Raw genomic sequence first — 22,012 nt, forward strand, 5'->3', positions numbered from 1 at the left:
CCCCCTCCTTGGGCAAGAAACCAGATCTGGGTCCTCTGCACAGTGGGAGAGGAGAGTAAGAGATGGGGACGCCTAACTACTCCTGAGCAAAACATGGAGATCAAGCCTTTCCCTGCAACCCCCCCCCCCCCCCCCCNCTGCACCCCCCCCCCCCCCGCCCGTATTCTGATCTTTGGAGACTTGAAGTTTAGAGGGAGAAGCTGAGGTCTGCAGGCCACCGGGATGAAGGATCCAGAAGTGAGGTCGTGGGGGTGGGAGGGGGCAGTAAGTCCCCTCTCCCTGCCGCTGGTGCCTTTGGGGCTCCTGGGGAGAAAGAGAGGAGGTCACTGACTGAGGGCTGCAAACCCCACATAGCTTGCACCCCATTCCCTAGCCCTGCAGGCCATCCACTGCCACACCCCCCATTGCCCCAGAGGCCTGCATGAGAACTCCCCATTATTTTACCAGGCCTGATTAACTGGCTTCTTGCTCATTCCCTTGAGGTCACAAGAAATCTTTTATCCTGAAAGCCACCTCATCAGCTCTCTCAGGGGACTCTCACCCACCATCCCCTCCTTCCCTGACAATCTCTGGTCAGGGGCCCGCCATCTCAGGGACATCCACCCCTGGGGGCCACTAAATGGAATGGGTCCTGGGAGGCAGCCTGCAGATTTCTCGGGGAGGCAGAAGGCGTGAGCCCAGGGCTCGGGAACAGGTTGAGGAAACAGGCTGCCCCACTCCCCCGCAGCTTCGTCCTCCAGCTGGGGTGGGTGGAGTGACTTTCCATGGAGATTACCCCTGATAGAGGATGGGAGATAGGGGCTAATGACTGTTGTTGCTACAGTTGGGCCTGGCTTCAAAGAAACAATCGTCTGTGACTCAGTCCTCCAGTTAAAGGTGTGTTGGCAGGAAGGAGGGTACTCAGGTACAAAGAGTGGTTGGGCTGGCTCCTAAAAAGGGAGACGCGCATCAGAGAAGGAAGGGTTCAGTGAGGGGAAGAAGAGACACGGGGCAGCATTAGCGGCAAAGGCCCAAAGGTCTAGTTTCCAAGAAACGAGGAGGGGGACCAGAGACAAGACGTGGGGAAGAGGGACAGGGAGCTGGGGGCCAACGAGTGGCCCAGGTTTCCCTGGCCAAATCAGCACAAAAGCCACAGGGCAGTCTAGTCTGGGGGTGCCTCCCACACCCCATTCCTCACTCTCCTGCTCCCTGCCTCAAGGAAAGAGCACCATCTAGACCACTTTTTTCTCTGGAAATCATTCCTTTACTGGCTGGATCAGGGGAGTTTCCAGATAGCTGCCTCCCTTCCCCAAATAAAAAGCACCTTCCTCTTTGGCTCCTGAGAACAGCTTCCTCTGCTCCTGCCCTCACCCTACCCCCCTGCCCACTGTCCAATCCACCATGCTGCTGACCGGACCCAGGGTTCCAATCTCAGCCCTCACAAGGCAGCATCCTCAAATGAGTTTTCTTCATATCCAAGCCCCCCCGCCCACCTGATACCTCTTGGAAGCCATGTGACCCTCTCCTGTCATTCCTTGCCCCCCACCCCGCCACTCTGTGCCCACCTCCTCTGGGACCTTTCGGTCCTCTGCCCAAGCCATTCATGCCCCCGTACCAGAGCTGGCCACTGTCCATTCCTCCTGGTGCTGCTGCTGGTGCTGCTGGAAGCTGATTCTGCGGCGGAAATGGCGGGGACAATGAGGGCAGGTGAAGGGCCCCTCCCGAGGTGCATGGACCCGCCCATGCCCCTCCAGCCGGGCAGCTGTCCGGAAGGCCTTGCCACAGATGCTGCAGCGGTGGCGCTTGGGGTCTGTGTGGGTCCTGCCATGGTTTTTAAGGGACAGCAGGTTTGGCAGAAGTTTGGGGCAGAGGGAGCAGGGGTAGAGTCCAGTGGTGTGGGCCTTCTGATGGTTCAGCAGGCTACCGGCATGGCGGTAGGACCGCCCACACTGGGCACAGCGGAAGGGCCGTTCCTCGTCTTCAGCCACTGTGGACTTTACTCCTTGGCCCCCGTTAGCTCTCCCCGCATTCTCTCCTGGGGCCTTGGGGGGTTCTGATGGGGACTTCTGGATTTCCCCTCGGCCAGGGGTATCCACCTCGTCCTCCACAACCCCACCTTCAGGACCCGTGGCTTCCTGTATCTGGGGTGGCATCTGACCAAGGCCACTGGCATGAGTGTGCAGGTGGCTGGCCAGTTCATGACGGGACTGAAAGGTGTCACCACAGTCAGGGCAGGCAAAGGTCTGGGCAGCTATGTGGTTGTGGCTGTGGCTCTTAGTGGCCACAGGATTCAAGAACTCCTTGGAGCAGAGCAGGCAATGGTGGCGGTCTGTCTTGGGGGTGCTGTGGCGGTTCAAAGGGCCTTCCGACTGGCAGTAGGTCTTGCCACAAGGGCTGCAGGAAAAGGGAGGACTCTCTGGCTGGAGCGGAGGTTGGCTGTCTCCATTGTCCCAGCTATCCATGGGACTCAGACTAGGTCCATTGGACTGGGTGTTGCCAAGATGGCAAGGACTCTTGGGGATACTGTCCTCTGACTCATCTTCTGGCTTGGTCAGCACATGACTCCGAGAAACCCAGTCTCCCTCATGATTCACTGGTCCCCCTTCTCCTTGCCTCCCTTCTGTATTCCCTGTGTCCCCGGATCCCAGCCCTGTGGGTTCTGAACCTGCTGCCTTGATGGGGCTCTGACTTTGCTCCCCCAGCCTCCTGGCTCCATCCTCCAGCTGGCGAACTGACTCAGGACCCTCCGCTCTGTCCTCTAGTCCCTGGTCATCGGCCAGGTTCCCCTCACTGCCCTCTGTGCCCCTCTGACCACTTTTGGTCTCCTCTTCATGCTCCCGCAGGTGCTGCTCCAGAGATCCCCGGCCAGGGAAACCCCGGCCGCACAGGGCGCAGCGCATGGCTGCCCGCCGGGAGAGGCCTGCTCGCCGCCGCCGGCTCTCTGAGTGCAGCCTCTGGTGGTCCTTCAGGGCCATGCTGTTGGAGTAGGTCTTGGGGCAGGTGGGGCAGCTGTACTGGTCCGTCTCGTGGCTGTGCCGGTCGTTCAGGAGGCTGCCGGCGTGGCGGTAGGTCCGCCCACACTGCCCACACCTGAAGGGTGGATCTTCCCGAGGCAGCTTCCGGGCGCCCCCGCCCCACTCGGCGTGCACCCGCTGGTGGCTGGCCAGCTGCTTCCGCAGGCGGAAGGCCTTCCCGCACTCGCCGCAGGGGAAACGCCGGGGATCCGCATGGATGCGCCGGTGGTTCTTGAGGGACATGAGGTTTGAGAAGCCTTTGGAGCAGGCCTGGCAGCCGAAGTGGCCAGTCTGGTGGCTCTGCCGGTGATTGATGAGGCTGCCGGCATGCTTGTACGAGCGGCCACACACCTCGCAGCTGAAGGGCCTCTCAGAGCTGGCCTCGGTCTGGCCGCTCTTCTCCGCAGTCTCCAATGGCGGCCCCACCTCCTCCTCCTTCACGGTGCGCTCCTCCCATTCCTCCTCTTTCACCCTTGCCACCTCCTCCAAGGGCTCCACTTTAAGTTCTTCCTGGAGCTTTCCCACGTCTGCGGGCCCCAGCCCTTCTTCTGTCCCGTTCGGAGGCTCTCCGCAGCCTGTGGCCTCCGGGGCGAGCCCCACCTGAGGCTCAGAGCCTTTGCATCGCGGGTGGTTTCGCAGGTGATTACGGTAGGCAGCCAGGTTGGGGTAGCAGCGGGAGCAGACAGGACAGGTGAAGTCTCCGGTCTGGTGGATCTTGCGGTGGTTCACCAGGCTGCCCCCATGGCGATAGGTCTTGCCACACTGGTTGCAGCGGAAGGGGCGGGGTTGGGCCTCCGGTGGACTCTCCTCACCCAGCATGCAGAGGCTGTCTACGACCATGGCACCTGCTCCCTCTCCAGACTTTGTGTCCCCACCGTCCCCAGAGAGAGAGGTCCCCGTGCCCTCAAAGACACGGTCACCACCTGCAACCCCTCCCAGGGAGTCACCTGACTCTCCTAAGTGGCTGGGAGCTTTGTCTGTGCTGTTCCCGGAGCTCTGACTTTGGTGGTGACGCTCCAAGCTCCCTAGGTCGTCATAGGTCTGACCGCAGCAGCCACAGATGTGCCCATAACCAGCTCCATCCAGTGCCTCCACCTCCCGCTGCAGCTGATTCAACAGCTCTGCTTCCGAGAGCTGCAGGGGAGGGCTCTGGGTGGAGGCCGCCCCTGCGGCTCCTTCCTCTTCCCCCTCCTCCTCCGAGCCCTCCGTCAGGACAGAGGAGTCATGGGCCTGGCGCCGGTGCAGCCTGTAGCCAGCCCGTCCCGGGAAGATCATGCCGCAGAGGCAGCAGAGGAAAGGCTGTGCTGGGGCTGCCTCCCCGGGCCCGTGGTTCTGGAAGTGGCTGCGCAGGGCAGGCAGAGAGTCAAACTCCTTCGGGCAGAGGGAGCACTGGTAGATGCCCGGTGGGTGGCAGGGCCTGTGGCTCAGCAGCCCAGTGGCATGAGGGAAAGAATGTCCACAGTCAGAACACGTGTGGGAGACCTCAGTCTGCCAGCCAGTGACAGCGTCGGGAGAGTGGCGAGGGGAGCCGTGCTGGGCAGTGGCTGGTTTCTGATCCTCATCCACCCCAGTGAGACCATCACAGAAGCGAGTCCCATCGCTTTCCCCATCGCCTGGGATGTCCAAGTTGTCTAGGAAACAGGCCTCCTTCCTTTCCAGCCCTTCCTCAGTACCCCTGCTCTCTCTGTCACCCTGGGTTTGGGCCTCGGCCTGCTCAAGCCCACATCTGTCCCTTTCAGCTTCAGCCTGCAAACAGCTCCCATCACTCTCCAAGTTGCATTCGGCTCCATTAGGACCTCCCCCTGAAGGGTCTTGCGGACAGCCCAGGCCCTCACTGTTTTCCACCAGCTCCTGGGCCCAGCTCACGCCCGACGGGAGCTTGGCTTCTCCCCCACCGCCAGCACTGCTAGTCCGCCTCCGGTGCTGCCTGTGCCACCGCCCGCTGTGGCGTCGCAAATGGTTCTTCATGGCGGCCATGGTGTGGAAGTGCTTGGCGCAGGCCCCACAGCTGAAGTCCCCCGTCTGGTGGGTCTGCCTGTGGTTGATGAGGCTGCCTGAGTGGCGATAGCTCTTTCCACAATCTTGGCAGGCAAATGCCCGAGGCGGGGACACCCTGGTCTCGGGTCTGCTGTCTTCCCCTTGCCCATGGGTCCGCCTGTGACGTTCAAGGCTCTCGGGGTCTTCAAAGAGCATCCCGCACATGCTACAGATCTGTACTGCCGTCCTATTTGCTGCTGGGGGGACATCAGCAGCCCCTTCGTCATTTCTGCACCCCTGCCCCTGGTCTGTACGTGGGGCTGCCTCTGCTTCCACGCGGTTGGGAGGGAGCTCTACCTTGAGGTGGCTGGCAGGACCCTCAGCCCCCGGGCCTGCGCTGCGGCGAGCAGCTTTGCAATGTACCCGCACGTGGTTACGCAGGGCCATGAGGTTGGGGTACTTGCGGGGACACAGTGAGCACTGGTACTCTCCTGTCCGGTGGCTGTGGCGGTGGTTCACCAGACTCCCCCGGTGGCGGTAGGCCCGACCACACTCATTGCACTTATAGGGGCGGTGGTCCAGGGTAGCGGTGGGGACCTCTTCCTCTTTGTGGGTGGTATCAGCCACGGGCAGGGAAGCTGGTGGCACTGATGGCTGCCCATCCTCCCCAGCCCCTTGCCGGGGTCTGTGATGCGCCCGCACGTGGTTTTTGAGGGCAGCTGCATTGAACAGCTGCTTGGAACAGATGGAGCAGGGGTAGACCCCTGTCTGGTGGCTCTTGCGATGGTTGATGAGGCTCCCAGCGTGGCGGTAAGTACGGCCGCAGTCCCCACAGCGGAAAGGCCGGTACTCCTCCAGGCCACTGTCCTCCAGCTCCCCAGAGGTGCTGAGCTCCCCGGAGCAGTTCGGCATCTGTGTAGTCGGGAGCTGGTCCTGGCTGCTCTCATCTGTGTGCCCATTGGTGGTGGGCATCCCTTTCTCCCCCCACAGCTGCTCCTGCCTTTCACCCTCATGGGACTGTTGGTGGTCCAGCAGCTCTCGGGGGAGCCGGAAGGCACGGGGACAGTGGGGACACTGGTAAGGCTGATATTGGGCATGGAGTCGGGAGTGGTTCTTCAGAGCCATGAGGTTAGAGAACTCCTTGAAGCAGATGGCACAAGGGTAGATGCCCAGGGTGTGGCTCTGGCGGTGGTTGGTGAGGCTCCCAGCATGCTTGTAAGTCTTGCCACATTGACTGCACTTGTACCGCCGTTCCTCCTCCGCAGGAGGTGACTGAGTGGGCTCCTGGCCCCCTGTGAAATTCACTACTGATTCAGCCAAATACTGTTCCAAATTACTAAGGAGGCTGCTGGCTGGGGTGGGGAGCGGGGTGGCTCTGGCAGAATTGGTAGTGGGCCCCCAGCCCTCTGCACCCTCCTCAGAATCTGGCTGGCTTTCCCAGCCTTCTCTTTGTCTGGTGGGTGGATCTTCCCAGGTGCTCTGAGCTGCCCTAGGGTCAGGCCCAGAGTCACAGCCAGATGTCTCTTCAGCATGTTTTTTCTGGCTCGTCCAGCTTTCCCCAGGGCTGAGCCTCTGGTCCCTAGAGTCAGAAGATGTTGTTTCCCCCCGCAGGCGTGGAATGACTTCCTTGGAGTGGGGAGGCCTGCGCCTATGGCGGCCCTCAGGAGCATGAGTCCTCATGTGGCTCTTGAGGGCCACGGGATTGGTGAAGTCCTTGCCACAGGTGGTACAGGGGAAAAGGCCAGTCTCATGGGTCCGACGGTGGTTGATCAAGCTCCCTGGGTGACGGTAGCCCCGCCCACACTGCTGACAGCGGTAGGGCCGAGGGATGCCGTCTGCCTCCTCCCTGTCCTGCTTGGCAGATGGATGGAGCAGCTCGCGGTGCCGGGACAGTTCCGGGAGACTAGGAAAGTGGCGCTGACAGTCAGAACAGCTGAGTGAGGTGGGCGTGTCCTCCATGGGGCAGTGTGGCAGAGACCTGGAGGTTCAGGAAGACCAGGCAGGTGGCAGCAGCATCTTCCTCTGGTGGTGGGACCAAGGCCTAGGAAGAGGAGGCGGTGGTCAGAAGGAAGGCCTGAGTTTACTTTGCCTCTTGGCTTTGTAAGCAACAAGCTCATCAGAGGTCACAGAGATGTTCCCCAAGTAGTAATACCCAGGGACCTGCTTGCTGTTAAATCTAATCTGAAAGCACCCATCATTTAAGGCCTCGCTGCACACAAGCTCCCCAAATATGGAAGCTCCCCTAGGCCTAACTCATCCCTAGAGATATAGATAAGGGAACTAAAGTCTAGAGGAATGCAACCTATCTCTGATCACAGACCTACCTACCTCTATTCAACAGACCAGATTCAAAAAATCTGCTGTCTCTAACCCTCTCCTCTGTATAATTCTGAAACAACCAACCAGCCTATCTCCTGTGACCTCTTAAAAGGAAACCTGAACCTTTTCTAGGACCTTCAATGTGAGAAGTTCAATCCTCTCTCCTTGACCCGTCAGCTAAACAGAGTAGCCTAGAGACACTGAAAAGCAGCCTTTTTCTCCAGTTGACAGCTGAGGACCTGAGAGGTAGGGTTAGAGCCTTCTTCAGAGAAAGGGCTGGCTTGTTCCCCCACCTCCCCTATTCCTTTCAGGGTCACAAGGTTTCTTTTCTAAAAGACTCTCTTGGCCACTTCCTTCACCTACTTCCCCTGAACCATTATCTTGTCAATCTTGGAAATTCCAACTCGTTTCTGTTTGTTCTTCACCCCCTACCTTTTTCTTTCTTACACCTCTTCATTATACCTTTCTCATTTTTTCTCCTGTCTCCTCTTAAAATATTTAAGATGGCATCAACGCATGCTAAGTGGGCATTACCATGTGCGGGGCACTGTGCTAAGTAAAGAATATTCGTTGTGTCACTGAATCCTCGAAACACACTGCAGCGCCTGTTACCCCAGTTTACACAGGAGCAAACCCGATGACTCGGGCAATCTTCTTTCCGAAGCCCTCACTCTCTCCATAGCAGACCCCTATGCCTCCTCCATCACCTTGGCCGTCGCTGACTTTGATTCTTCACTCCCATGGGAACTCTATCCATACAACTCCTATCTGCGGATCTAAACCCCCTCACTGAACCTGCTCCCCGACTTCTCGCCTCACAAAGCCCCTTCGCTCGACCCCCTTCTCCTGATCAACCACCAACCAGGTCTTCTCGCCTCACTCATCTCCTCGGCCAATTTCCTCTCAGGACCCCTACCTCGCTCGGGTGGCCCCTTTTCGTTCCCGCCGCGGGTGAGTCCGTTGGGGACCGCGAACGGGAGCGCGCCTGCGCACTGGGACCCTCACCCTAACTGCAGCCGCGCGCCCCAAGGGGTGGCTGTGGGGGGCTCTCGCGCTCCCACACACGCACACTTCGCCAGGGCTCCTGGGAGGCGGGAAGGGAGGGAAAGAAGGAAAGGAGAAAAGGAATAAGGACAGAGGTAGAGGAGAGAGGGCGCAGCTGGCCGGAGCCAGAGTCTACCCCCAGCTCCGCGGACACTTCCTATTGTTACTAGGAAACAGGAAGTGTCCTAGCCGCAAAAGGTTCCCCTCGAAACCTCTGCCTCCAGAACACTTCCTGTGCCGCCTCCAAGCAGCAGTTCTACACAGACACACTTCCGGGGCTAAGGGAGAGGTAGCCGAAAGCGACTCTGACCCCGCCCAGGAGGGTCAAAGGCGGCGTTGTTTTGCACTAGTCTTAGCCACACTTCCGGCAAGAGCTGCAAAAATTGCTCCGGCACATATTGGCTGAAAGCAGAAGAGGAAAAAAAGCGTTCTGCTGCTCTGGCCTCGGTACTTTAGCGACACCTTTCGTGGGGCTCCCTGAAAAGCTTCCCAAGACAGATGGAGGGAGTTTCATTCACTCCTTGCTATGGAGGGAAATCTGGTGGAATATAAGCGGATTTGGGTACTACAAAGCTTGCCATGGCCCTTCTGTCCCCCCGCCTTCCAGTTCTTGGTGATCTGGCCCCAAGCTACCAATAGCCCGGTATATACCGTTAACCTGTCTGGCGTCCCCTGTCATTAGCACCCACAGAGAACCCTTGCAAGATGTTTCTCCTCCACCTTCGCCTGCATTGCTCGGGTAAACTTTGCCTTCCTCCCGGGCGCGCAAAGCTCCCGCCCACTTCCGCTTGTCGGCCCCGCCTACCCCCTCCCCCCCGCTGGGTCCTAGCGCCTGCCCCTCCCTGGCAGTATCCCGGGCTCCGTCGGCGAGAGCAGCTGCCGCTGACGCCACGGAGCCAACCCAAGTTCGTTAAGGTAGGAAATGCCGGCGGAAAGCCGCGGGGACCACCGGGCGGCCCAAGCGCGGACGCAGTCCGAGGGGCCTCAGTTTCCCTGTGGGTGCAGAGGGCGGATGGGGTTGGCCTGGCGCTAGCAGCGCGGGCGGGGCGGGAGGAGTGCGGCCCCGGGAGGGCGCCGGCGGGCTCCGGCCCAGCGGGTCCTAGAACCCGCCGGCTGTCCCCGCGGGCCGGCTGCTGCGGACTCCTGGGCTCGGCCAGCGCGGCTGCCCGCCTCGCACGGTGCGGCCCTTGGGGGTCCTAGAGCCCGCCATGTTGCGGGCTTTTGTCCCAGGCGCGCGGCCCGCCTAACAAGGTCCCCGGCGCCTGCGGCACCCCTCCCCGGCCGAGGTCCTGGTTGCCCCTCCCGCGGTCCTAGAGAACGCCATCTTGCAGGCCTTTGTCCGGCGTCAGGCCCTTGGCCCATTCATTTGTTCATTCTCTCATTCTTCGCTCACTCCTTCTCGACTCGTTCTCCGAGGCCACGTTTTCCCAGCCTTCCGAGATGAGTCGGCCCAGGGCTCTGCCCCGCGGGGCTGTCTGGTGGGGGCGCCGACGTGTAGATAGTTGCTGGGAGCGGGAGGCGCAGGGTTTCTGCAGCTCTAGGCCCCTTCCTCAGCGCGTCTCCTAGGCCCTAAAGCCCTTCAAAGTCCCACGTACCTCAGAGACCCCATTTTACTGATGAGAAAACTGAGGCCCAGAGCGCCGTGGCGCCCTTACCTCTACTGCCTATTAAGTATTGAGGGCTCCGAGGAAGGGGGTATTTGAAGGATGCAAAAGAGTTTTCCCGTGGGGGAAGGCAAGCATGGGCTCCCGAGGCAGAGAGAACTGCAAGTGGAGGGAGATGCATTTAGGTGAGAAAGTTTGAGAATTGAGGCTGGGGCTTACTTTGCTGTTGGGAGGGGGCACTGCTGCTGGAGCGGAGGCTGAAAAAGTAGGTTAGGATTAGGTTGTGAACTGACCAGCTTGGAGGCCTAGGTGATCAGCCTTCACTTTTGCACGGTTTCCAGTTCCCCATTCACCAGCTCACCAGGTCCCGTGGCCGGTGAGGCCTTATTGATGTCTACGTGTTGACACATGAGGAGACCAAGGTGCAGAGGGGATAAAAAGAGGGAATTCCTTTTTTTTACCTCATCCCAGCTCTCTGGGTCCTAGCCTGAGCTGTCTGGGAATTAAAGCAGTGCATTTCTGGCATTTACAGCCTGTTCCGGTAGCAGGCCTGCATCTCCCTCCTAAGCCAGTAGAGAAGCAAAGGTAAACCTCCCTCACCAGAGCAATGAACCCACTGTGGGATACTGGTGATATCTGGACCTTGTGAACTTGGAAAGGCAGAGAAGTTCAGTTAATAAATAGTTGTTGATAGATATTCTCACAAACCCCTACTATGGCGGAGTCAGAGGCGATGGACCTGGTTTGAACTCTGTCTCAGAGGTTGATTCATTCACTTTGTTTTGGGGCATCAGCCACAGTTCTAGGTGGAGAGGATACAAAATAATAAAGGTTCCTGGCTCTTTGCCAGTCTAGACGCTGGTGCTGCATACAGAGAATGAATAATCCAGCCATAAAATGTGTAAGTGCTCCCAAAGCCACAATCAGGACAAAAAGCAGAAATTTGAGAGCCGGACCACCTGGCTTTGAATACTAGCTGTGGCCACGACTTCCTATCTGCGTGCTTCTGTATCCTTGTCTGTAAAATGGGGGAAAATAATACTATTTAACTTGGTCTGTTCAGACTAAGCATAACAACAACAACAACAACCAAAAAAACCCCACACAGACAGAGGGGCTTAAACAACAGAAATTTATTTCACACAGTTCTGGAGGCTGCAAGTCCAAGATCAAGATGCTGGCCAATCCAGTTCCTGGTGAGGACTCATTTCCTGGCCTGTAGGTGTCGACCCTCTTGTTATATCCTCACATGGCCTTCTCCAGGCATGCGCGCATTCAGTTCGTAAGAAATTTCTAGGCAGTTGTGAGGCTTAGCTTGAGCAGTACCCGCAAAATGCATAGAACGATACCTGGCCCATGGTAAGCTTGCAAGGAATGTTATCCAGATGAGTACCACATGGGAAACTAAAGAGGAGGGGATAGTGATTACCAAGAATGTAAACAACATTAAGAAAGGTGGTCAGGGGGCGCCTGGGTGGCAGAGCGGTTAAGCGCCTGCCTTCGGCTCAGGGCGTGATCCCGGCATTGTGGGATCGAGCCCCACATCAGGCTCCTCTGCTAGGAGCCTGCTTCTTCCTCTCCCACTCCCCCTGCTTGTGTTCCCTCTCTCGCTGGCTGTCTCTATCTCTGTCAAATAAATAAATAAAATCTTAAAAAAAANAAAAAAAAAAAAAAGAAAGGTGGTCAGGAAAGCCTTCTTTGAGGAGGTGACAGGGGGCTGAGGCCCAGATGAAATCAAAGAGACAGCTACGCAACAATCCTTGGGGAACAGTGGTTCGGGCAGAAGGAACTACTAATACAAAGGCCCTGAGGTGGGAAGGAATTTAGCTCTTTTTGGAAAGGAAAGGGAGCCTGTGTGGGTGGAGCTTCGTAAGACCATAAAGAGGAGTGGGAGGTGAGGTAGCCTTGCTAGTCATGGGAAAGCTACAGGCCTTTGTCCTAGGAGCCGTGGAAGGTCTCCTGATTTGACTCATAAACCTGAAGAAAATACAGACTGGTCGAGACAGAACCCAGCCCAGCAGCCCGAAGACTTGGATTTGAGTCTGGGCCTCTTGATTAGCTAGGGGTCCTTGCACAGGTGTTTTCCTTTACAGGGGTGCCTTAATCTCCATATCTGAAAGAGAGGCCTAGTAAAATGCCTCTCTTCTAGAAGCTTTGTGAAGACCTAAGGATGTGTCTGTGGTTCTTGAGTGTTAAGTGTTGGCTGTCATGACCCCAAGAGCATGTTTAAAGTACAGACTTCTTTTTTTTTTTTTTTTTTAAGATTTTATTTATTTATTTGACAGAGATAGAGACAGCCAGCGAGAGAGGGAACACAAGCAGGGGGAGTGGGAAAGGAAGAAGCAGGCTCATAGCAGAGGAGCCTGATGTGGGGCTCAATCCCACAATGCCGGGATCACGCCCTGAGCCGAAAGCAGACGCTGAACCGCTGTGCCACCCAGGCGCCTCTAAAGTACAGACTTCTGAGACCAACCCCATACTCCCTGGATGACTGTTCTCAGGCAGGGGGTTCACAGACCTGACTTGCAGAAACATCTGCCTAGGGAGTGGTGGCTGGAAGAGTCCTTGGTAGACAACGAAGTGAGGCACTAATGGTGGGATTTTAGATAGGGGCCTCGCCTTCATGGTCCCCTGCTCTTCATGGAGCTGGGCACCTGCTGCCCCTGACCTGGTGCTCCCCCACCTTTCCCCCCCAGGAAGTGCTTTAGGGAGAGAGATGTCTACCTCCAGCTGTGTGATTTCTGGTTCACAGATAGGAACGCTGAAGCCCAGAGCTTGGAACCCAGGGCTTGAGCCCTCTGAGAGGGAAACAGAAAGGTAAAGTGTGCTGGTTGTGGTCTCAAGGCAGCCCCACAGGGATGAGAGAACATGAAGATGTGGCCTGAACTCTGGGTTCTGGTCAGTGTAGGGCCCAGGCAGCAGACAAGTCTGGGAGGGTGCAGACAACTAAGCAAGAGCCCAGCAACTCAAGGCAAGTAAAACACCTGGATTCAGGTCCCAGCTGTGAGCCTAACTTGGTGACCACGGGCTAGTCACTACACCTCCTGGAACCCCAGTTCATTTGTTTGTAAAACGAGGACAAGAATCTCTATTTCAGGAAGCTGTGAGAGAATTAAATAACGTAGCACGCTCAGCAAAGGGTCTGGCTCTAAGAAGACTCTCAGTAATTGAGGGCAGTTGTTGATATAACTCAACAACACTGTGAAGTAAATACTATTATTACCTCCATTTTTCAGATGAGAAAACCAAGGTACTGTGGCATAAAGTAAATGGCACAAGGTCACAGCTAGGAAGTGAGTGAGGCAAGATTGGAAGCCAGGCAGTTTGGCTTCAGAGATGGGACGCTTAACCACAATGTTACATTGTTTCCATGGGCCTCAGTTTCCTTCTCTGTAAAGGAATCTATATAATAGAACTCTTCTCGTGGCGTTGACATGGAGTTTGAGTTAATACATGTAAAGAGCTTAGGATACTGCCTTTTATTTAGCAAGTGCTCAGTAAATAGGAGCTATCATTTTGATTAAAGGGGGACTTTATTAGTCAGACTGTCCAGAGATGGTCTGGAAAGGAGGTAGTGACTGCCTCATCCAGAGATAGGGAAGGATCTCCTGGAAATTCTAGGGGGAATTCAAGCCACAGGGAAGGTTAGGCCTCATGCCCTTTAACTCAACCTTCCAGCCCCAGCATTTAGTGGGAAAAGTGGGGGGGGCGGGGAACAAGCTAAGGTTGGAACAGAGTTGTGTGGGATTGGGGCCAAAAACCACAGGGGAGATGCAGGAAGAGCTTCCTGGGGAAGTGGGGGCTCAAAGGAAGGATTGATGGGATTTGTAACAGCCAAGAAGGATCTGGGAGCTTGCATGGTGTGATGGAAGTCATGGAAAGTTACTGAGCAGGGGAAAAGTATGACATGATACTTTGTGGAGAAGATTCTGGCTGCCTGTACACATAACATATTATATGTCTTGGGGGGTAGGGGACTGGGGCAGGGCCACTAGACAGAAGGGTACTGACTCTAAAGATGCAGCCCTTGCCACTTACCCCAAGGGCTCCTGTGGGTCATTACTTGGAAGCCACCAACCCCTGAGGTATACAGATGAGGAAACAGGCCTAGAAAGCAGCACAAGACTCAGGCCTCCTTCCTCCCAGCCCAGTTTCTGGACCCACCTAGCTCCCCCCGCCCCCAGCCTATAGCAGCATCCTTACCCCCTCACACTGGCCGCCCCCAGCAGCTGCTGCTGAGTACTCCCTAAGTGGATCTGCCTCTAATCCTCTTCTTTTCATCCCCTGGGGAGGATGAGCTGGTGTTAAGACTAATGCAGCCATTAATCCTATTTCCTCCCAGCCATGATCCCCAGGAGCAGCTGGGTGGAGGGTGTCCTGGCACTGAATGAGAATAAAGGGGCCTCAGCTAGAGCGGGTGCCCCAGGAGGCCAGGCCAAATCAGATATATTGATTATGACTGAGACGCTTCTCAAGCCGCCCTGAGGGTAATGAGTTCCCCATTGCCAGAGCTATGGAACAGGAGCCCAACAGCAATTCCAGGGCAGAGGGTGGACCAGGATTCCTGTCTGGGGTGGAGTCCCTTACAGCCGTGCAAGGCCAGAATTCTGTGCAAACAGTTGCTGCCTCTGACTAACGGGGGGGGGGGGGGGGGGGGACGACTTAACACTTCAGACAGACAGTGCCAGTCACCAGTTAGCCCACTAGTTCTGCCTTCTCCTGGACCGACCTCTGTCTTCCCTGGGCACTTGGCAACCTTCAGGCCAGACCCACATCCAGGTAGCCTCTGTGTCCGCAGCCTTGCATAGGACCCTGTGCTCTGGCACGGGCCTTAGACACTAAGCCGAAGAAGGAAGATGGTGAGATGGATGGAACCCGGCCCTTCTGGGAATGCTACGGCGTTTAGAGAAGCCCAGAGGCCAGGGAGAGAAGTACAGGTGGACATTTTGATGACGCCAATCTCCTCTCTTGGCCCCTCTGAGGTTACCTGGGCCAACTTCTTTCACGATGAACAGACAGCGGAAACTCGAGTACAGAGTGTAAGAGCCAGGAATGTTTGGAAGGAAAGATATGGCCATCCCTGATGAGATAAATGCAGATAAGACAGTTCCCCTTTGAAGCCTTAGCAAGGCGAGGCCTTAGAGAACCACCAAGGGATGTGGCTTGTGTCTAACTTTGGCTCTTTCCTAGAGAAGCTCCGTGCACTGAAGCCATGGAGGTGGAGTCCCCGGAGGCCCGGTCCTCCGCCCCCGCCCCCGCTCCCGGCTACAAGCGCTCCGGCCGCCGCTACAAGTGCCTGTCCTGTACTAAGACATTTCCAAATGCACCTAGGGCAGCGCGTCACGCTGCCACACATGGTCCTGTAGACTGCACAGAGGAGGTAGCGGAAGCGAAGCTGAAGCCGGAGACAGACCCCAAAGCAGAGGATGCTGGCGGGGAGAAGGTGTCAGGTGCATCGGCTAAGCCTCGGCCTTATGCATGCCCGCTGTGCCCCAAGGCCTATAAAACGGCCCCCGAGCTGCGCAGTCACGGTCGCAGCCACACTGGCGAAAAGCCCTTCCCTTGCCCCGAGTGTGGCCGCCGCTTCATGCAGCCGGTGTGCCTGCGCGTGCACCTGGCCTCGCACGCCGGAGAGCTGCCCTTCCGCTGCGCTCACTGCCCAAAGGCCTACGGCGCGCTCTCCAAGCTCAAGATTCACCAGCGTGGTCACACGGGCGAGCGGCCCTACGCTTGCGCCGACTGCGGCAAGAGCTTCGCGGACCCGTCGGTGTTCCGCAAACACCGGCGCACGCACGCGGGCCTGCGGCCCTACGGCTGCGAGCGCTGCGGCAAGGCCTACGCGGAGCTCAAGGACCTACGCAACCACGAGCGGTGAGCGCGCTGCGCTGTGGGGGGATCCTGGCTTGGAAGAGCAGGGCAATGGGGCGGAGGCAGGCCAAGGCTGCCCTGTGACCCATGGCACCTGGGGTTGAGTCTCAAACAGTGAAAAGAGCTAATGGGAAAGTGAGGGGGGCGGGACTGTAGGGAGAGCTGAGCCAAGGCGAGAAGCGGGTACACCCCCTCTTGGGTGGGGGCGGGGCAGACCGCGTTGGGAGGGAGCCCTGGAGGATTGCGCTGGGATCCAATTGGCCTGGGTCCCTGGACAGCTGGAAAGGGGGCAGGGCTGGAAGTTGTGCCCCCCAGAGGATCTCTGGCCTTTGGTGTGCAGAGAGGGGTCTTCTCTGGGATCTAGACACCCCGCCTGAAGGTTCTCTACTCTGGGGTGCAGCCCTGAGGTCCCCAGGGATGTTAGGAGCCCCTACCGTACCGTGTAGACAGGCACCAGGGCTCAGGTGGTAGGCCTGCCACCTTCATGTCTGGTCCTCTGTACTCCGCAGGTCCCACACGGGTGAGCGCCCCTTCCTCTGCTCCGAGTGCGGGAAGAGCTTCTCGCGCTCATCCTCGCTCACGTGCCACCAGCGCATCCACGCGGCACAGAAGCCCTATCGCTGTCCAGCCTGTGGCAAGGGCTTCACGCAGCTCAGCTCCTACCAGAGCCACGAGCGCACTCACTCCGGCGAGAAGCCCTTCCTGTGCCCGCGTTGCGGCCGCATGTTCTCCGATCCCTCAAGCTTCCGGCGCCACCAGCGGGCACACGAGGGCGTGAAGCCTTACCGCTGCGAGAAGTGCGGCAAAGACTTCCGGCAGCCCGCAGACCTGGCCATGCACCGGCGGGTGCACACGGGTGACCGGCCGTTCAAGTGCCTGCAGTGTGACAAGACGTTCGTGGCGTCTTGGGACCTCAAGCGCCACGCGTTGGTGCACTCGGGCCAGCGGCCCTTCCGCTGCGAGGAGTGTGGGCGAGCCTTCGCCGAGCGAGCCAGTCTCACTAAGCACAGCCGGGTGCACTCGGGCGAGCGCCCCTTCCACTGTAATGCCTGCGGGAAGTCCTTCGTGGTATCATCAAGCCTGAGGAAGCACGAGCGGACCCATCGAAGCAGCGAGGCCGCAGGGGCTCCCCCACAGCAGGAGCTGGTCGTGGGGCTGGCACTGCCAGTCAGCGTGGCAGGCGAGGGCTCCACGGCCCCGGCGGCAGGGGCAGGGTTAGGGGATGCCCCAGCAGGGCTGCTAGGGCTGCCCCCGGAATCAGGTGGTGTGATGGCCACCCAGTGGCAAGTGGTGGGCATGACGGTGGAACATGTGGAGTGCCAAGAGGCTGGGGTTGGGGAGGCTCCTGGTCCCTTGGGGGGAGCGGGCGAGGTGGGGGGCGAGGAGGTTGATGAGAAGCCTCCGCAGTTTGTGTGCCGGGAGTGCAAGGAGTCATTCTCCACACTGACGTTGCTGCGACGGCATGAGCGCTCACACCCAGAGCTCCGGCCCTTTCCCTGCACCCAGTGCGGCAAGAGCTTCTCTGACCGAGCGGGGCTGCGCAAACACAGCCGCACCCACAGCTCTGTGCGCCCCTATACCTGCCCCCACTGCCCCAAGGCCTTTCTGAGTGCCAGCGACCTGCGCAAGCACGAGCGCACCCACCCCGTGCCCATCGGGACCCCCACGCCCCTTGAGCCCCTTGTGGCTTTGCTAGGAATGCCCGAAGAGGGACCAGCTTGAGGCCCAAGCCCCCTCCACCTCACTCCCAGGAGCCCATGCGCACTCCCACTCACAGGGTGCCTCCTGAACCTCTCTGCCCCAGCTCACTCTTAGACTCCAGATCCCTGCCCCCCCAGGCGGCTAGCTCTCCTTGCCAACAAAGAGCTGGGGACAATGGAGGCGGGCAGCAGCTGTTGAGAGACACGTGTCGCTCTGAGGAAGACTCATTAAAGCATTCACTTTGACACTGGGTTGTCTTCTGTGTTTTGGTTGGGGGAAACAGTAGGCGTTTGGGCATGGGTAAAGTTCAGTGGAGACCCCTGGGTTAACATCAAAAACCAGAAGGGTCTTTGGCTGCATTGTTTCCCAATGTATATTTTCAGAATGTCTTGACGAAGGGTTCCCTGGTCAAGGAAGTACAGGAAATACCCTGTGCCCTTCTTGGGGATTGCTGGTGATCAAAAGTGTATTCAAGTCATTGATAAGTCCAAAAATGAACAAATCTGTTTATCTTTGTTTAGCCTATTGTTATTTCATCATGGAAACCTTTTACTGAGTAGTTTTTTCCTTTTACAGATAATACACTGAGGTCCAAAATTAGTATATTTCCTGTATATTGCAGTAACAAACTAGAAAATCCACTTGGAGGACAAAGGGATTCCATTCATAGGAACAACACAACCCATAAACTATAAAGGAATAAACCTCACAGGAAACATGCAAAACATATATGAAGCAAATGGTATTGCTGTGCTGACGGCTATAAGCCCTAACTGAATGGAGACATACCATGTACCTGAATGGAAAGACATTATTAAAAATGTTGATTCTTCCTAGTTTAATCCTTAGATTCACTGTCATCCAAAAAGGGGTTGTGTTGTTGTTGTTGTTGTTGTTGTTTTTAAAATTTGTTTGTTTATTTTAGAGAGAGTGTGCATGAGTGGGGAAGGGGCAGAGGGGCAAGGAGAGAGGAGAGAATCTCCAGCAGACTCCACATTGAGTGTGAAGCCTGACTTGGGGCTCGATCCCACGAACTTGAGATTGTGACCCGAGCCTAAATCAAGAGTTGAAGGCTTGGGCGCCTGGGTGGCACAGCGGTTAAGCGTCTGCCTTCAGCTCAGGGCGTGATCCCGGCGTTATGGGATGGAGCCCCACATCAGGCTCCTCTGCTATGAGCCTGCTTCTTCCTCTCCCACTCCCCCCTGCTTGTGTTCCCTCTCTTGCTGGCTGTCTCTATCTCTGTCAAATAAATAAATAAAATCTTAAAAAAAAAAAAAAGAGTTGAAGGCTTAACAGACTAAGCCACCCAAGCACCCCAAAAAGGTTTTTTAACAAAACTTGAAAACGCAAAATTCTATGTAATAGATTTTTAAGAACCAATGGAGGTGATGTCTATGACATACTGGATAAAACAGCAATGCCCTGAAGTTAGAACAGGTTATTTTGGGCATAAGAATAAATTAGCCAATGGAGTGGGGGCAAAGGTTTAGAAACAGCCCTATTTCTGGGAATTTAGCTTACGATAAATGTGAATTTTCAAATCGGTGGGGAAAGATATCCTGTTAAACTATAGTCTTATCCATATTCTGGAAGGCTACACAACTTTTTAAAGAGAAAATGAAGCCCCACGTTTAGTGTAAATTGGTATAACCTTTTGGGAAGATGATTTGATCATGTTTATTAAAAAGTTAAATGCACGTACCCTATGACTTGGCAAGCATACGTCAAAGAGTTTACACCACAGAGTTCTTTTTCCACTTCCACAACAAAATCGAAGACTTTCAGTGCAGCAAAATTTGTGATAACCAAGAATACCCTAAATGCCCATTAGCAAAGGACTGATTAAATAAGGCTAGCCACTGTAAAATATATAGCTACTTAAAAAAAATAAAATTTATTAACCCATGTTGAAAGATATCCCAAAAATATGTCAAGTGAAAAAAATAAGATGCAAAGCAGTGTGATTAGTATCCTCCCATCTGGGCCTAATTACACATTAGTATTCAAATTTCTATAGAATGTTTTTAGAAGGACACTCAAGAACTGATTTTGGATTATAAAGTCCAGCCACTAGGTCCTTCCCAATTTATCAGTCAAAATGAAGCCAAAGGTCAGAGTGAGCCAGATCCTCCTTTCCATGCTCTTATATCTCTAGACTCACTCTTACCAACTCTAGACCAAGTTGGCAGCCTCAGGCAGTGACCAATGTGCAGCCCCTCTCCAGGCCCACGTGCCAGTCATAGGGGACTTTGCAGCTGGCAAAGTCAGGACTGTTAACACCAGGTAGCTCCAGGAACAGAAGTATCATTAGCCCCTTGAGGTCACGCCCGGTCCTCAGACATTAGCTTTAGAAGCGTTCTTATTCCTGCTCTCCATAGCAGGACAAGGGGGCCACATGGCAACAGCAGGGACCAGGGTGTCATGGCTGCGGGAAGAGACACCAGTTTGGTCAAGAACACTCACTGCCCAAAGCAGGACAAGCACTGATCCCAGGCTCTCTGCCTGTGCAGGCTGGAACCAAAGACTGACAGGGTCCAGGAAAGAAACAGACCGGACTGGGGTATTGGAAACAGGGATTTTGGAAACGGGGATTTTTGTTAATACCAACTTGCTTTGTGACCTTGAGCAAGATGGTTTATGTTAGGAATGACGGGGCACCTTTTTAAAATTGGTGCCAAGATACCATATACCCTAATCAATAAATACCCATGGGTATCTATCTACAATGAAGGATGAAGTGGGTCCCATCGACGTTTAGAAGGAATCCACAGCCTCTGCTCCCTTTCTGAGACCAGACAGCACGCCCATCCCTTGGTCCCCCTTCTCTGATACCCCAGGCATCCCATACCCCAGTTTCTTCTCCCTAACGACACAGACAGCCTTTTTAAAAAAATTATTCTAACAGCTTTATTAAGATATAACTCACGTGCCGTACAATGAACCCGTTTAAAGTATCCATTCAGTGGTTTTTAGCATATTCACAGGGTTATTGCGATCTAATTTTAGAATAGCTTCATCTGCTTGAAAGAAACCCCACACCCACTAGCTGTCACTCCCTATTGCCCCCAACCCCAACTCCTTTCCCTCAGCCCTGGTCAATCACTACTCTACTTTCTATGTTTCTGGAGTTGTGTCTTGTGGACAATTCATGCAAACAGAATCATACAATATGTGGTCTTTGCAACTGGCCTCTTTCACTTCCCACAATGTTCTCAAGGTTCAGCCATGCTGTAGCACGCAACAGTACTCCATTCCTCTTCATTGTTGAAAATACTCCATTGTATGGAGATACATGTTTTTCATTTATTATTTATTTATTTACTTATTTATTTATTTATGAGCAGGAGGGAGGGAAGGGGAGGGGCAGAAGGAGAGGGAGAGGGAATCTTAAGCAGGCTCCATGCCCAGTGAATGAGCCCATGAGCCCAACCCAGGACTTGATCTCACAACCCTGAGTCATGACCTGAGCCGAAATCAAGAGTCCGACGCTTAACCGACTGAGCCACCCAGGCACCTCATGGAGATTTATTTTCTAATCCATTCATCACTTGATGGATATTTGGGTTCCCATTGTTTGTCTACTGTGAATAATGCTGCTATGAACATTCACGTACAAGTTTTTATGTGGAAATGTTTTTCTTATTTATTAATTTATTTATTCATTCATCAGAGAGACAGCGTACGCACAACTAGCAGGAGAAGCAGGCAGAGGGAGCGCGGGATGTGGCACTTGATCCCAGGACCCTGGGATCATGCCCAGAGCTGAAGGCAGACGTTTAACCGACTGAGCCACCCAGGTGTCCCTGGACATGTTTTTCAATTCTCTTGTTTGAAGAACTGTCAGAATGTTTTCTAAAGTGGTTGCGCCATTTTACATTCCCACCAACAGCGTATGACGGTTCCAATTTCTTCATACCTTTACCGACAGCAGCTATTATCTGTCTTTTTATTATAGCCACCCTAGTGGGTGTGAATTTGTGGTTGTGATTTGCATTCCCCTGATGGAAACTGATGTTAAACATCTTTTTGTGTGCTTATTGGCCATTCATGCATCATCTTGGGATAAATGTGTATTGAAGTTCTTTACCCGTTTTTTAATTGGGCCGTTTGACTTTTTCCTGTTGAGTGGCAGAAATTGTCTCTGTATTCTAGACAGAAGTTTCCTGTGATTTGCAAAAATTCTCTCTCATTGTGTGGCTTGTCCTTTTACTTTCTGGGTGCCCTTTGAAGCACAAGTTTTAAATTTTGAGGATATCTTGGTTCTCTATTTTTTTCTTTAATTGCTTGTGCTTTGCGAGCCATACCTAAGAAACCATTTCCTAACCCAAGGTCATGAAGATTAATGCCTATGGTTTTATCTAAGAGTGTTAGAAACATTTATAAAGTTTACAACCTAATTATAAACTTATCAGCTTAAAATTTAGAAAAATTAGGGGCGCCTGGGTGGCGCAGTGGTTAAGCGTCTGCCTTCGGCTCAGGGCGTGATCCCGGCGTTATGGGATCGAG

General features: G+C 55.1%; 2 protein-coding genes across 6 annotated transcripts; one reads left to right on the top strand and one right to left on the bottom strand.

The window, feature by feature from the left end:
- Positions 1–156: 156 nt before the first annotated feature.
- On the bottom strand, positions 157–9,110 carry ZNF646 (zinc finger protein 646). 4 transcript variants are annotated; one of them, XM_011231739.3, is made up of 3 exons: positions 8,985–9,110; positions 1,595–7,011; positions 157–303 (listed from the first exon to the last, which is right to left on the bottom strand). In XM_011231739.3, the coding sequence occupies exons 2-3, from the start codon at positions 6,927–6,929 to the stop codon at positions 188–190; spliced, it is 5,451 nt and encodes a 1,816-aa protein (XP_011230041.1). In that variant the 5' UTR covers positions 6,930–7,011; positions 8,985–9,110; the 3' UTR covers positions 157–187. The 4 variants fall into 4 exon arrangements, with proteins under 4 accessions (XP_011230041.1, XP_019660999.1, XP_002924801.1 ...); XM_019805440.2 differs by lacking the exon at positions 8,985–9,110 and adding an exon at positions 8,295–8,770; XM_002924755.4 differs by lacking the exon at positions 8,985–9,110 and adding an exon at positions 8,206–8,770.
- Positions 9,111–9,131: 21 nt separating this feature from the next.
- ZNF668 (zinc finger protein 668) lies at positions 9,132–18,475 on the top strand. 2 transcript variants are annotated; one of them, XM_011231741.3, is made up of 3 exons: positions 9,132–9,248; positions 15,128–15,808; positions 16,315–18,475. In XM_011231741.3, the coding sequence occupies exons 2-3, from the start codon at positions 15,150–15,152 to the stop codon at positions 17,525–17,527; spliced, it is 1,872 nt and encodes a 623-aa protein (XP_011230043.1). In that variant the 5' UTR covers positions 9,132–9,248; positions 15,128–15,149; the 3' UTR covers positions 17,528–18,475. The 2 variants fall into 2 exon arrangements, with proteins under 2 accessions (XP_011230043.1, XP_034525973.1); XM_034670082.1 differs by having other exon boundaries at positions 9,164–9,248; positions 15,133–15,808.
- Positions 18,476–22,012: the final 3,537 nt, after the last annotated feature.

The sequence above is a fragment of the Ailuropoda melanoleuca genome, chromosome 10 (assembly GCF_002007445.2).
Source record: "Ailuropoda melanoleuca isolate Jingjing chromosome 10, ASM200744v2, whole genome shotgun sequence".
Classification (NCBI taxonomy): Eukaryota; Metazoa; Chordata; class Mammalia; order Carnivora; family Ursidae; genus Ailuropoda; species Ailuropoda melanoleuca.

Excerpts from the sequence above, each read along its gene's own strand:
- ZNF646 (XM_011231739.3), bottom strand. The coding sequence starts at position 6,929 with ATGGAGGACACGCCCACCTCACTCAGCTGTTCTGACTGTCAGCGCCAC. Across the intron at positions 304-1,594 it reads ATGGACAGTGGCCAGCTCTG|GAGCCCCAAAGGCACCAGCG; the intron begins GTACGGGGGCAT and ends CTTTCTCCCCAG.
- ZNF668 (XM_011231741.3), top strand. The coding sequence starts at position 15,150 with ATGGAGGTGGAGTCCCCGGAGGCCCGGTCCTCCGCCCCCGCCCCCGCT. Across the intron at positions 15,809-16,314 it reads GACCTACGCAACCACGAGCG|GTCCCACACGGGTGAGCGCC; the intron begins GTGAGCGCGCTG and ends TGTACTCCGCAG.